General features: G+C 37.6%; 1 protein-coding gene across 1 annotated transcript; it reads left to right on the plus strand.

Annotated features, from left to right (window-relative positions):
- Positions 1-4,011: 4,011 nt before the first annotated feature.
- Positions 4,012-4,986, plus strand: LOC129507842 (putative olfactory receptor 2B8). Its single transcript, XM_055322587.1, has one exon. It carries the CDS (start codon positions 4,012-4,014, stop codon positions 4,984-4,986), a length of 975 nt encoding a protein of 324 aa, XP_055178562.1.
- The last annotated feature ends 10,226 nt before the right edge of the window (positions 4,987-15,212 follow it).

A 15,212-nucleotide genomic window follows, 5' to 3' on the forward strand; every position in this document is an offset into this window, starting at 1 on the left:
AAGCAATAGGGATTCATTCCTACCAACAACATTATTTCAGGATTCATTCAGGAACTGGATAGGGCAGAGTTTGTATGTCAAATATGTGAGTGAATGTTATATATTTGAAATATCTTCAATACAGATGTTATCTTGAGATCTCTGGTCTTTAAAATGTGTAGTTTGCATACTGAACATCTGGTTTTATTGAAATACATATTCTTCCATTAAAATTTTTAGACTTATATGTGAGCATTGAGCACTTAGTTAATTGCTTTATTACCTTATGTATGCCGCTACTAAGCATTTTTACCTCTTTCATTTGATGTCTCTTTTCTTTCTTTTTTTATTTATTAAGATTTTATTTATTTGAGAGAGCAAGTGAGAGGGCATGAGAGAGGGGGAGAGGTAGAGGGAGAGCAGTGAGCCCGATGTGGGGCTTGATCCTAGGACCCCTAGATTGTGACCTGAGCTGAAGGCAGATGCTTAACTGACCGAGCCACCCAGGTATCCATGATGCCCCTTCTCTTGATTATTGTATAAATGTATTTTTGAGAGATGTCATTTCCCATTATATTCTTTTTTGATGGTAATTATTACATAGGATACCATCTTCTTTAGTTTATAGAATCTATTTATTGTTATTTTACCTAATGACATATTTTCTCTTTCTATGTATAACTTGTAGTTTTTTCAAGTATTTATTTTTTTGTTTTTTTTAAATTTTTTTTTTAAATTTATTTATGATAGTCACACACACACAGAGAGAGAGAGAGAGGCAGAGACACAGGCAGAGGGAGAAGCAGGCTCCATGCACCGGGAGCCCGATGTGGGATTCGATCCCGGGTCTCCAGGATCACGCCCTGGGCCAAAGGCAGGCGCCAAACCGCTGCGCCACCCAGGGATCCCCGTATTTATTTTTTTGTATGCAAAGTAATAATTTATGTGTGGATTTTTAACTGGATTTTCTATACCATATCATATCATGATAGTTACTAGGGACACCATGCTGTGTTCCTGTACCTAGGATGGATGTGTTCAATATTTCCAGCCAGAATCATTTCCACAGTTTGTTTAAGAAGCATTAATCTCTCTTACTGGATTCAGTGGTTTGATGTTTACCTACACATAGATGGTGGTTATTAGTCTAATTACACAATCCTTTAAATTTGATAAGAAAATGAAACAAAATTTCTTATTAACCTTAGTCTAAACATATTCTTTCTCTTGGAAGATTGTGTTCTGTGGTGGTGTGCACAGATTAGAGAAGGATGGATGCTGAGTAGGGGATGAGGAAGAGAATAGAGTGACCCAGATCAGCAGAACATGCTCTTGAGAATCGATGGGATAATACAATGCATGGCCTACTGTTTCCCATATCCAGTGTTACTAAAGGATAATAAGTTTCCTGAATGGAATGAGAAAAAAAAAAGTAAGATGGTGGACTATGAAATGAGTATTCTAGTTCCCTCCCAGTGTGCTCTGCAGGATGGTACTGGGAGCAATTGTAACATTTGGAGACAATCATATTCCTTTTTCTCTTTTGGCATGCATCTCCTTTGCCTGTTATTTTATTTTTCAACTTAAAATCTTATTCATTATTATACCTGTAAGATAGGTAGTCATTTAGCAGTCTTTTATATATATATGTACACACACACACACACACACACACACACACACACACACATATAATCCTGTAAAGCAGCAAAATCATTTGTAGAGGTTCGTGTCCAGGGTTTTATCTCATCTGCTTTCTTAGTCCTTATTGATTTGTTAATGTTAAAATATACCATTATTTTATTCTAATAGTCCATTATTATATTGGTGTTTTCCTTGGATGAGTTAGCATTTTATGTTTGCCCTCCTTCACTTTGGTAAGTACATCCTTTATAAGGCACATTTAAAAAGTTGCCAGCAATTTATTTCAAATCATTTATCTGTATTTGTGCATGTGTGCAGGAGATTGAATCATGGTTTGTTTTTGTTTGCTCCTATGAGCAGGTGTGAGTCAGGGGATGCTCTTTTGTTGCACATTTACACTGTCTCAAATACCTTTATAATTAATTCTTTTTTTTTTTAAAAAGATTTAATTCTTTCATGAGAGACACAGAAAGAGAGAGAGGCAGAGACATAGGCAAAGGGAGAGGCAGACTCCATGCAAGGAGCCTGATGTGGGACTCCATCCTGGGACTCCAGGATCATGCTCTGAGCCAAAGCCAGGCACTCAATTGCTGAGTCATCCAGGCATCCCACCTTTATATTTAATTCTATCAAGGAAATACTTGTGTATAAATGTTTTTTCTTGTGGGTATCACTGATCACAACCTTATAGAAAGGTTGTAGAATATAGAATATATAATTTCTCTATTCAGATTTTATTACATTTATTTATGCAGGTTTGTACCAGTTTCTTTCATACATCCATGGGTTTACATCCAAACCCGATATTCAGATTTTAAGTCTTAGAAGAATTAAAAATGTACTGTATGCCTAACCATTTGAACAAGAGAGAACTGAAATGCTCATTTGCTGATGCCTCTTTGGTTGGTGTATAACTATGCTTCTTTAGTACTAAGCAGCTGGATGATGATGGTCATCAGACTCGCCTGTATTTGAACTAGTTGTGACTAGTTCATACTATCTCTGCAAGATAGCTCTAGGGAGGTGATAGGCTAATGTTGATAGATGAGATTCTGTATAATATGAAAATATCCTTTTCTTTATGCATTTCCTTGTAGTACTTTAAGGCTTCCATTACAGTGCTTTGACTTGTCTTTAAGAATGTTTCTGTCTTACTCTCTATGTATTTATCTATTTAATTATTTTATGATAGAGAGTGATGTAAAGCATTGCACATTGTACATAGATTATACAACTGGATTACTTTTTAAGTGTTTATTCTGACTAGAATGTTGATAGTGAATAATCCTTCCTCTTTCAGGATTTCATGAGCTCTACGTGGTAATGTGTGAAACAGAAATCTGCAGAAGGAAAAGGAAAGTCTTGGCCACTGGATTTTAAGGTTCTGAATCCAGCAGATATGAAGGACCAATGAATTTTTGGAGTTTTTGTTAAATTAGTATGGTAATTTTAAGCATCTTTAGGGAAAAGTTAAGCACTATAATTGGATGGTGATGTTTTTGATTCTCTGTGATTATTTATTGTTTTGCTACCATACCAAAAAAAACCCACCAAAAACCTAACAGTGCAGCTTTCATAAATATACTTACTAGCTAGAGTCAATTATGCTAGATTTTTATATGAAGAACTAGTAATGATATTTTGAATGTAATTGAATTCTTTGTATAAGTACATTCTAAGTCATAAATTCCAATCTCTGAATGCATTTTCAAGTTTATGTTGTATTCTATTCTATTCTGTGTGAGGTGCGTCAAATTTAGTTGTGTAGAATCATGAGATACATATTTACAATTACTTCTCTCCCTTTGCATCTCTTTCGGATTCATTCTTATTGCTCTCCCTCTTTTTCCTTCATCACCATTTCTCTCTAAAATGTATGTAAATACTTATACCACTTTAAGTCTTATTAAGCTCAGACTGAAAGACCTTTTGTACTTATGACTAATACAAACACAGGGCCCGGGATCCCTGGGTGGCGCAGCGGTTTGGCGCCTGCCTTGGGCCCGGGGTGCGATCCTGGAGACCTGGGATCGAATCCCACATTGGGCTCCCAGTGCATGGAGCCTGCTTCTCCCTCTGCCTGTGTCTCTGCCTCTCTCTCTCTCTCTCTCTCTCTCTCTCTCTCTGTGACTATCATAAATAAATTAAAAAAAAACACAAGGCCTATATTTCATTTTTCTTACATTAAATATCAGTGGTATACTTTTTGTGATAATGTGGAACTGTATTGGTATAAGCTATGTCAGTTTCAATAATTTATTGAAATAGTTACTGATAAAATCCCATGGCCATGTCTTATAACATGATAGATCCATCCCCTGCCAACTGTCTTTTTTTTTTTGAAGATTTCTTTTAAAAATTGCTAAATGCTTGGTCCTGACAGGAAACATGTGCCACCAGAGGATGGAACAGAACAATGGTAGTTCTTTCACTGGGTTTATCCTGCTGGGTTTCTCTGAGCGGCCTCAACTGGAGCTAGTCCTCTTTGTGGTTCTTCTGATCTTCTATATGTTTACTCTGCTGGGAAACACAACCATCATTGCCTTGTCCCACCTGGACCCACTTCTTCAGACTCCCATGTACTTTTTCCTCTCCAACCTAAGCTTTCTGGACTTGTGTTACACGACCAGCACTGTCCCTCAGCTCCTGGTTCATCTCAGGAGAGCAGACAAGTCTATCTCCTTTGGTGGCTGTGTAGTTCAGCTCTTCATATCCCTAGGGTTGGGATCCACAGAATGCATTCTCCTAGGGGTCATGGCATTTGACCGCTTTGCAGCTGTCTGCAGACCCCTGCACTACACAGTGATCATGCATTCCCGTCTCTGTGTCCTGATGGCTTCTGCATCATGGTTCATTGGTTTTGCCAACTCCTCATTGCAGACAGTGCTCATCTTCCTTGTACCACTTTGTGGGAGAAATAAAATAGATCATTTCTTTTGTGAGATCCCCCCACTGCTCAATCTTGCCTGCGTTGACACCACTATATATGAATCTGAGATCTTCTTTGTCAGTGTGATCATTCTCCTCATACCTGTGACATTAATCACCTTCTCCTATGGTTGGATTGTCAGGGCAATCTTTAGAATAAAATCATCTGCAGGGCAAAGGAAAGCATTTGGGACATGTGGGTCCCACCTCACAGTGGTCTCCCTGTTCTATGGTACAGCCATCTACGCTTACCTCCAGCCCAGCAACAACTATTCCCAGGATCAGGGCAAGTTCATTTCTCTCTTCTACACCATCATCACCCCCATGGTCAATCCTGTCATATATACACTGAGGAACAAGGATGTGACTGGAGCAATGAAGAAGGTGCTTTGGCGAGTCCTAACTCCAGATGACTGGGTGGGAAAGACCCTTTGATGGGAGACTTTGAATGCCAAAGTTTTTAATATGTTTGTGTCCTGCATGTGTCATGGAAAATTTCTCCTGAAAATTCTCAAGGAAATTTCCTTTTTTTACCCTACAGCAGCTTTTATCTTTCCCTAAAATGTTCTGTTTTCCCAAATTCACTCCTTTAGCTGAGATACAAATCAGGTGACTTTTATTTATTTTTATATTTTTAAAGTAGTCTCCACACCCAAGGTGGGGCTCAAACTCACAAACTGGGATCAAGATTCAGATGCTCTACCAAGTGAACCAACGAGGTGCCTCTACACGTCAGGTGTCTTTTATAGTGCCCAAACTCATACCATTCTCATAAGTGCAGATGCGAATTATAATGAGCTGAAGAATGCATCAACTTAAAAGTGAAGGTCACTCAAATCCTAGTGCTCTGTTTGCTGAGAAAGGGGAAGGATTTTGCTAGTAAATTCTTGAACTAAGTCCTGGCAAATATGGTCTACGTCCTCATTTTGTGGTGGTTAATTATTTAAAATATTACAAGATGGCTTATTCAAATCTAATTTGTAGTAACAAGACCCTAGTGTTTTGTAAAAGTTTGTTAAGGTTCCTAGATCAACTTCATTCCCTAATTTCCTATTCTACTGTCTACACTTTTCTTTGCTTCATCCATCTTCTTTTCTTTCTAGAAATTCCCCAGGACAATCCCTAACAAAACTGTTAGTCCTAGTGTTGGATTGGAGGTAAATTTATCCAAAAATCCTTAGGTCTGTGAATGTCTAGAGTGTAAATCTAGTGTGCTAGATGGGCTCCTGAGCAGTGGAGTAGGTATATCAGACTCCACATAATTCCAAAAAATAAAGAGGCAGGCAAAGAGATGGATCACAGGAGCCCTTGGTAGTGACCATCCAGTAATGCCCCCCAATTAAAAGTCAACCTCAAGGCTAATTGAGGTCAATATGTAATTCTTTTCATTAGTGGGTAGGGGATGAAGGGAAGTAGGATGCTGCTCCCAGAGCTATAGAGTAGGAATTCAGACAGAGAACACCCAGTGCCAAAGTCAGCTGTTCCTGGAGGAAAAGAAAGGATTGAAAAATTGAAGTGTCTCCAGCAGCTATTGGGCCATTTGTTGATATAACCGATGGACTTGTCCTACCATATGAGGCGCAAGTAGATTATGCAGAGGGTAGGATGCAAGTTCACAACCCCCACCAATAGGCTAAGCCAATGCATCCGGTCCTGGACCAAAAGAAGGCCACAAGTGCCCAGCGTGGGGAGTCGCTCAGCCTCTTGATCGCTTCTTGACCTGCAGGCCCCCCTGGAGGCCCGCGGGCCACAGAGTGTGGCTCTTGAGAGCTCTCAAGGGAATTTTCTGAACCGATCCTTTTATGCAAGCAAGTGCTGAAAATCTAAGTCCATGGATGCATGCATCCTCCAGAGATGCTGCCTTAGTATTCCTAGAGCACCTGCATCATATTATTATTTTTAAAAGAACCACAGGTTTTCTTTATTCCCGCCCCCCCATTTGGGAACACTGTTCCATTTTTACTTGCAAGGAGACATTTAGGCACATACCATAGAGTCAGGTAAGAATACGAACCACAAAACAGTATAAGAAATAGTAACATTTTAGCATTTTCAAGCAATTGTTGGAGGCATATCAAATGTTCTTGCATTTTGATCATGGCTCTATGACAAGGTCCATAGGTTGATGTATTGCAGCTTTTTCCCAGAAGCAGGTTGGAAAAACCTACTTTTACTTTAAGGAAACACTTGCTAACATCAATCTTGGAAAAGCCATTCAGGTATTAGGCCCTAGTGTGATGTCACCAGTGTGACAGTGGTTTTACGTAGCATTCATATTATAGAAGGTGGAGGGCATGGTGCATACCTGCCAGTGATAATGGGAGCATGAGACGATAACTACAGGCGCTTACCTGTAATTTTGTGCATAGTCACAGAAGTGCCAACGTGAGGTATGCAAATTGTTTATTTAGCTTGTGAGCCATGGTGTTGGTTAAAAATGACATTTGAAGACTATCATATCTGAACAGTACGTGACTCAGATCCTATTTAATATTCTACCCATTCTACATACATACAGCAAAAGTTTCAAGCATAAGACACATTTAGATACTGTTTTCATGTCCTTTTATAAATTCTTTGATCCGAGTATCATCTGATCAATGCTTTTGTGTCTCACAACTGCCAAGGGCCCCATACAATTTGAATTCAGGAACATATTATAAAAATATGGGAAATAACCTCTTATTCCCAGGAAATCCCATGTTCTGTGGAGCTTACCAGATGCACCAGTGAAAATTTCAGGAAAAAAATCAAATGTATATTAATTACTAAGCATCTAAATATGTCTAAACTTTACAAATATCTTAGTATGAACTGTTACTGAATTCTGAATTAATATAAACAAATATAAACATCTCAAAAACAATTAAATCTGACATTTGAGCCCTTAGATCTTACCTGAAGCTCAGTTTGCACTTAAATATGTTTTGGGTTATGGATCTGGGTTTTTGTATTTATGTATTGCCACAGACAGTGTATTTTCCCGTAGAGGTTGGACCTTTGGCAATGCTATCATCATAGAAATGTTTATGATTTTGGTAGGTTTTCCCAACACATAGCCCCGTGTAGGTAAATGTATTTGTGTCTTGGACCACACACATACCCATAACAACTGTACTCTTCCCTATTTGGACAACTAACCAGCATCCTCTAGTGCCTTGAACCCCTGAGATGGTCATGCTCATGACAAATGATCTTGCTACAGAGACAGCATTTGGAGGCTGGAAATGACAACCAGGAAAGATCATGCACATGGTCAGGTTCTACCTGTGTCACTGACAACATCACAGTATTCTCACTTGAGATCAACACCTGGGATATATCTTGATACCATAGTGATGCTTCATGTAAACCAGTAGGAAAACAGTTTTGTAATACTGTTTATATCCAATGGTGACAAATTTACATTCTCCATTGTATTTCTTTTTTTTGTTTGTTTTAAAGATTTAATTAATTAATTAATTAATTAATTAAGAGAGAGAGAGAGACCAGGCAGGATAGGGAGACTCTGCACTGAGCATGAAGCCCGATGTAGGGCTCGATCTTGTGAAATCAAGATCATGAGCTATGATCTGATTGAAATCAAGAGTTGGATATTTAACTTATTGAGCCATGCAGGCGCCCCTCCACTGTCCATTATGTTTCTTTTTTTTTTTAAGATTTATTTATTTATATATTTATTCATAGACACAGAGAGAGAGGCAGAGACACAGGCAGAGGGAGAGGGAGAAGCAGGCTCCATGCAGGGAGTCCAACGTGGGACTCCATCCCAGGTCTCCAGGATCACACCCCCAGGCTGCAGGCGGCGCCAAACCGCTGCGCCACCAGGGCTGTCCATTATGTTTCAACCACATCTTAACAGTTATATCCAAATGATTACCCCAAAATCCCTCAAATGAACTGTCTTTGATACAAAAACCCTCAAGGTCTCATGAAGTTACAACCTATTGTTCTGGGTGAGCAACTACTTCTCTACTTTTACAGATATACAGAGCCCTGGGGTGAAACAGATTTATTTCCTTTAAGTGAATGTTTGAATGGCATTTGCATGTTTGTGTTATATGGCAATAAATTATGACTATTAAAAATCTGTGGAATCCATGCTAAAAGAAATCACCAAACGCAAGTTCAGAATTGTCCTGTAACATTTTTCTAATGTTAAGAATCTGTTTCCCACGTTCTCAATGCTTTGTAACAGACTCCATAGTTGTGTAAATTGTCACCAATATTATTTGGATCATTTCCTTTTAAATTTTCACCAATAACTCTGCATGGCTGTAGGAGTTGTACCCAAGACTTGGCTAAATTATTTTATTCCATCTTTAGCACCTGCAGGTCATGACGACCATTATGCTCTAGAACAATTCATGGATTCTTCCAGCTTTTTTGCTTTCTGAGGAACATAGGGGGCACATCATCAGCTCGGGTAGTGAGTGATGTAGACCCCAAAATATCAGTCATTCATGTGAAACACAGTTCTTTTCTTGTTTGTTTGTTTTAAAGATTTTTATTTATTTGAGAGAGAGAGAGAGAGAGAGCAGAGTGAGAGAGAAAGAAAGCACAGGAAGGAGCAGAGGGAGAGGGAGAAGCAGACGCCCCCCTGAGCAGGAAGCCCAATGTGAGACTTAATCCCAGGACTGTGGGATCATGACCTGAGCCAAAGGCAGACATTTAACTGACTGAGCCACCCAGATGCCCCTGAAACACAATTCTTAACCAGCAGAAGACTTATTACCAATTAGCAAAGGATACCAAATAGCAAGAGCAGGAGGCCTCTGACCCTTCAAACACAGCTTTGGAGTCCCCTTCACTGCAATGGAATGTGGGCACTAACTTGTGTGGTACAAGTCAGCACAAAGAGGCTTGGGGGATTCTCGATTTATGTGTCCCTACCTTCATAGCCCTGTTCTGGCTCTAGGACTGTCATTTATTAGCATATCTGCAGTGTGTATAATGTAGGTTTCCTGCGTTCTCTCCAGACCCTCTGCATCGTGCTGAACATTTTGGGATTTGCCCTGGGCACCTATACTTGCTTTGTTTAAAAAATTTAATTGTATTGATTTCCATTGTTGTATGGATTTATTTTAACCATTTGAACTGAATGAAATCTCTGATCTTTAAGAAGTATAAAGATTCTTGTGATTAGTCAATCATTTCTGAGGACAGTTTTAATCTCTTTTTGAGAGTGAAATTGTTCAGTATTGTATCTATTTCTTTAGTCTCAGTGGAGCATCCTGGACATTTCTAATGATTGAGTTATTTTGGATCCTTGTGATCTATAGGATGCCATGTTCAGTTGTCAAAGCCTTGCTCAGGAGCTCCCCTGATTTTGTGGTGGCAAATTGCAAATAGTGCTTTATATGTATTTTTAAATTCCTTTTTCAGGTATTTATAAACAGTGAAACAGTTTTGCAAGGTTCTTTTTGGAAAACTTCTTTATTAATTTATCTATGGAAATGAGAACTCTGTTTTAATGTATTTATTTATTTTTAAAATTTATTTATTTATTATTATTTTTTTGTTTTAATGTATTTAAAGGAAATATCATGGCTATAATGTGTCGTTTTAGCATGAATTCAAACTCTCTCTTGATTCACTGCTTTTTTTGGGAAAGACCATTTTATACTGAAAAATGTTTCTCAAATTCTACAGAACATGTCATTTTGGCTTGCATTTAGATTGAAGTAACATATATAGTAGTATAATATTACACATATATAAGATCTGCACATGCACAAATAATGTACTCCTCCTGCAATCTCTCATAGTTCTTCAGACTTCTTATCCCATTTATGAAGATGAATAGTAGAAGAAAATATGTTTCCTTTAGCTTATCCTACTTTGAAGTGACAGAATTATAAATGATGTGATTATAAATTATAAATGATTTCAAAATTTTTGAAATGTGTACAAGTATACCCAAGTGTGTATGGTAACAGTTTATTTCTGCAGGTCACATTGAATAGAAAAAAGAACAAACTCTTAACCAGGAGGTGGTGAAGGTATCTGCTCTTGGTAGAATCTTACATCACTAAAGAGTTGAATAAAACAAACTATAACCCTTTTGCTGTCATAGTAGATACACATATGTTGAAGAAATGCTATTTCTTCAAAGTTTGGAAATGCTATTCTTTCATTCTCTGGATTGAAATTTGGATCAGAAAGAGTGGGCTGTGTTTATATATAGGGCATTTCTACAATATTCTCATTTAGTAACTTTGTAAAGAGAATTTTGTATTAAACAGCAGTAAAAATATGGTCTCAGGAGAGGAAGAATAGTGGGATGAAAGAAATGAATGATATCTTTAGTTTTTATTTATTTTTGCCAGATATACTGAGATGAAATTGACATATAACATTGAGCAAGTTGTAGGAGTACAAATATGAATATATGCATAATGAAACGATTGCCATTGTAGTGTCAGCCAACACCGCAATCATGTGACATAATTACCATTTCTTCTTTGTGGTGAGAACATTTAAGATCTGCTTCCTTAGCAACTTTCAAGTCTGTAATATTATAATATGAACTATAACTACCATGCTATACATTAGGTCTTCAGGACTTATTCATTTTATGACTGGTAGTTGGTGCCTTTTGCCCTAAATCTCCCACTTCTCCTACTCCTTAGTCCCTGGTAATCACCATTCTACTGTCTGTATCTACAGGTTCAGGTTTTCCGGACTCCACAGTTACATGAGATCACATAGTATTTGTCTTTCTCTTCTGACTTATTTCACCTAGCATAATGTCCTCAAGGTCCATTCATGTTGTCCTAAAAGGCGGGATTTCCTTTCTTCTCCTGGCTGAATAATATTCCTTTAGATATGTATGCCACATCCTCTTTATCCATTCATCTGTTTGGATACTTAGGTCATTTCCATATCTTGGCTATTGTGAACAATGCTGCAGTGAATATGGGAGGGTGTATATATCTCTTCAATATCCTGATTTCATTTCCTTTGGATGTGTGCCTAGAAGTTGGTTGCTGGGTATCCAAGTAGTAGTTCTATCTTTAATTTTTTGAGACACCTCCATACTGGTTTCCATAGAAGCTATACCAGTTTACATTCCCACAGTCAGTGTCCCCTCACCGACTCTTGTTATCTTTTGTCATTTTGATGATAGCCAGTCTAACAGGTGGGAGGTGATATCTGATTGTGGTTTTGATTTGCATTTTCCTGATGACTAGTGATGTCAAATACCTTTCATATATCTATTGGCCCTTTGTATATCTTCTCTGTGAAAATATCTATTCAGTTCCCCTGTCCTTTTGAAGACAATGGAATTATTGTTTTTTTCTGCTCCTGCATTGCATGAATTCCTTATATATTTTGGGTATTAGCCCCTTATCAGGTAGAAAATGTGTATTTTCTTACATTCTATAGGTTGATCTTTCATTTTGTTGATTGCTGCTTTTGCTGTACAGAAGCTTTTTGTTCAATGTAGTCCCACTTCTTGATTTTTTGCTTTTGTTGCTGGTGCGTTTGGGGACATATTCTGGCTTTGGATTAAAATTTGGATTATAAAGACTAGGCTATATTAGTAGATAGGATAATGCTTAGACCACCCTCATTTGGTAGGTAGCTGTCAACGTGTCCAATGTCATGAATCTTTTCCCCTCTGTTGCCTTCTAGGAGTTGTAAAGTTTCAGGTCTTATATTTACAACTCAATCCATTTCAAGTTATTTTTTGTGAGATGTGTAATAACTCCAATTTCACTTCCCTGCATGTTCTTACCCAGTTTTCTTGGGACTATTTATTAAAAAGACTGTGTTTCCCCATGAATATTCTGAACTCTTGTCAAATATTAGTTGTCTATATATGGGTGGGTTTATGTTTGGGCTCTTCATTCAATTCCTTTGGTGTGTGTGTCTTCAGCCAGTACTATATTGTTTTGATTACTTCTTTATAATGTAGCTTGAATCAGGAAGTGGGATGTCTCAGGCTTTGTTCTTCTTTGTCAGACTGACTTATAATTGGAGACTTTTGTCTATACATATAGATTTTAGGATTGCTTATTTTTCTATCTGTAAAAAATAATACTCAAATTTGATAGTGATTGCATTGAATCAATGGTTGAGTGGTGTGGACATCTTAGCAGAATTAACTCTTTTGACTCATGAAAATAAGATATCTTAATTCTTCAAATTCTTTCATAAATACATTATAGTTTAAAGTATAATGAAGGGATCCCTGGGTGGCGCAGCGGTTTGGCGCCTGCCTTTGGCCCAGGGCGCGATCCTGGAGACCCAGGATTGAATCCCACGTCAGGCTTCCGGTGCATGGAGCCTGCTTCTCCCTCTGCCTGTGTCTCTGCCTCTCTCTCTCTCTCTCTCTGTGACTATCATAAATAAAAAAAAATAAAGTATAGTGAACATTTGGCTCCTTTGTTCAATTTATTCTTAAGTGTTTTGGTTTTGATGCTATTGTGGATGGGATTTAAAAAGTCTTTTCACATGTTTTTTCTTAAGGTATAGAAAGGCAACTAATTTCTTTATGTTGATTTTTTGTTTTGCAACTTTACTTTGTTGATGGCTTCTAATAGTTTTTTGGTGGCACCTAGGATCTTCTCTAAATAATCATATATATAATTTCTAAGCAAAGACAATTATACTTCTTTTTTTAATGTTTGGATGCCATTTATTTCTTTTTTTACCTCATAACTCAGGCTGGGACTTGCAGTTCTGTGTTCTGTATGAGTAGTGAAGGCACGCATCATTGTCTTGTTTCTAATCTTAGAAGAAAAGCTTTCAACATTTTGTCATTGAATGTTAGCCATGAGTTTCTCATATATGGCCTCTATTATGTTGAGGTACATTCCTTCTACATCTATGTTGTTGAGTATGTTTACCATAAAAAGATGTCATATTTTGTTAACTGCCTTTCTGCATCTATTGAGATAATTGTATGATTTTTATCTTTCATTCTACTGTGTGGTGTATCATATATGCTGATCTGTGTACTTGTCTCTTCCTGTATTCCTGCTATATATTCCTTTTGATCATGGTGTGTGAACCTTTTAATGTGCTTTTGAATTTGGTTTGCTGATACTTTGCTGAGAAATTTTGCATCTATATTCACCAGGGATATAGGTCTATAGATTTCATTTATTCTTTTTTTCTTTGTAGTATTTATCAGTGTTTAGTGTCAGGATAATGATAATCTTGTAAAATGAGTTTGGAATGTCCTTCTTCTTAATTTTTTGAAGGATTTAAGAAGAATTGGTGCTGATTTTTTTGGTAAATGTTTGAGAGTGGAGGGGTAGCTAAACATAAATTAGACAAAATAGATCTTAAAACAAAAATGATAACAAGAGAAAAAATACATCATTATATAAAGGGGTCAATTAATCAAGAAGATATAACTGGTAAATATTTAGAACTCAAGATTCAATCACATAAACTTATTAAGCAAATGCTAACAGATATGAAGGGGGAAACAGACAACAATATAATAATCATAGCGACTTCAATATTCTAATATTAACAGTGGATAATCATTCTGACAAAATCAATAGGAAAATATTGGATTTGAGTCATACTTTAGACTAAAAAATTTAATAAAGATATATAGATCATTTCATCCAACAGCAGCAGGATACACATTCTTGCCAAGCACATTATCTGGTATAGATCACATGATAATTTACAAAACAAGTCTTAGCAAATGTTTTTTAAAGATTTATTTATTTATTCATTAAAGAGAGAGAGAGGCAGAGACACAGGCAGAGAGAGAAGCAGGCTCCTCGCAGGCGGCCTAATTGGAACTTGATCCCCCGACCCGGGGTCACACCCTGAGCAGGGGGCAGATGCTCAACCACTGAGCCACTCAGGCGTCTCAAGTCTTTTTTATTTATTTTATTTTATTTTATTTTATTTTATTTATTTATTCATGAGAGACAGAGAGAGAGAGGCAGGGACACGGAGAAGCAGGCTCCATGCAGGGAGCCTGATGTGGGACTTGATCCTCGGTCTCCAGGATCAGGCCCTGAACTGAAGGAGGCGCTAAACCCCTGAGCCACCTCGGCTTCCCCAGGCATCCCAAGTCTTAGCAAATTTAAGAAGATTGAACTCACCTTTTTGTGATCACAGTGATACAAGATGAAGAAGCATAACAAAACAAGCTGAAAAACTTCCAAATACATAAAAATTAAATAAAATCCTCCACCCCAAAACCAAAGGATCAAAGAACATCAAAGAGAAATCAAAATATCTTTAAAAATTGTGTATACAACACCAAGTACTAAAATTTATGGGATACTGCAATCTCAGGGGAAAGTATACCACAATAAAACCCAAATTAGGAAAAAATTCTCAAATAAATAACCTACCTTCACTCTTGTAGGAACTAGTAAAAAAAAAAAAAAAAAAGCTCCAAGTTATCAGAAGGAAGGAAAGAACAATGATCAGAATGGAAATAAATAAGATCAGAAAAACAATAGCGAATCAACCTGGAAGGGAGAAGAGACCAGAACTCACTGAACAAATGATCTTTGAGGTCTTCAAAGGAAAGCCAGGTAGGGATCCCTGGGTGGGGCAGTGGTTTAGCGCCTGCCTTTGGCCCAGGGCGCGATCCTGGAGACCCGGGATCGAATCCCACGTCAGGCTCCCGGTGCATGGAGCCTGCTTCTCCCTCTGCCTCTCTCTCTCTCCCTCTC

Source organism: Nyctereutes procyonoides, unplaced genomic scaffold (genome assembly GCF_905146905.1).
Source record: "Nyctereutes procyonoides isolate TBG_1078 unplaced genomic scaffold, NYPRO_anot_genome, whole genome shotgun sequence".
Lineage (NCBI taxonomy): Eukaryota > Metazoa > Chordata > Mammalia > Carnivora > Canidae > Nyctereutes > Nyctereutes procyonoides.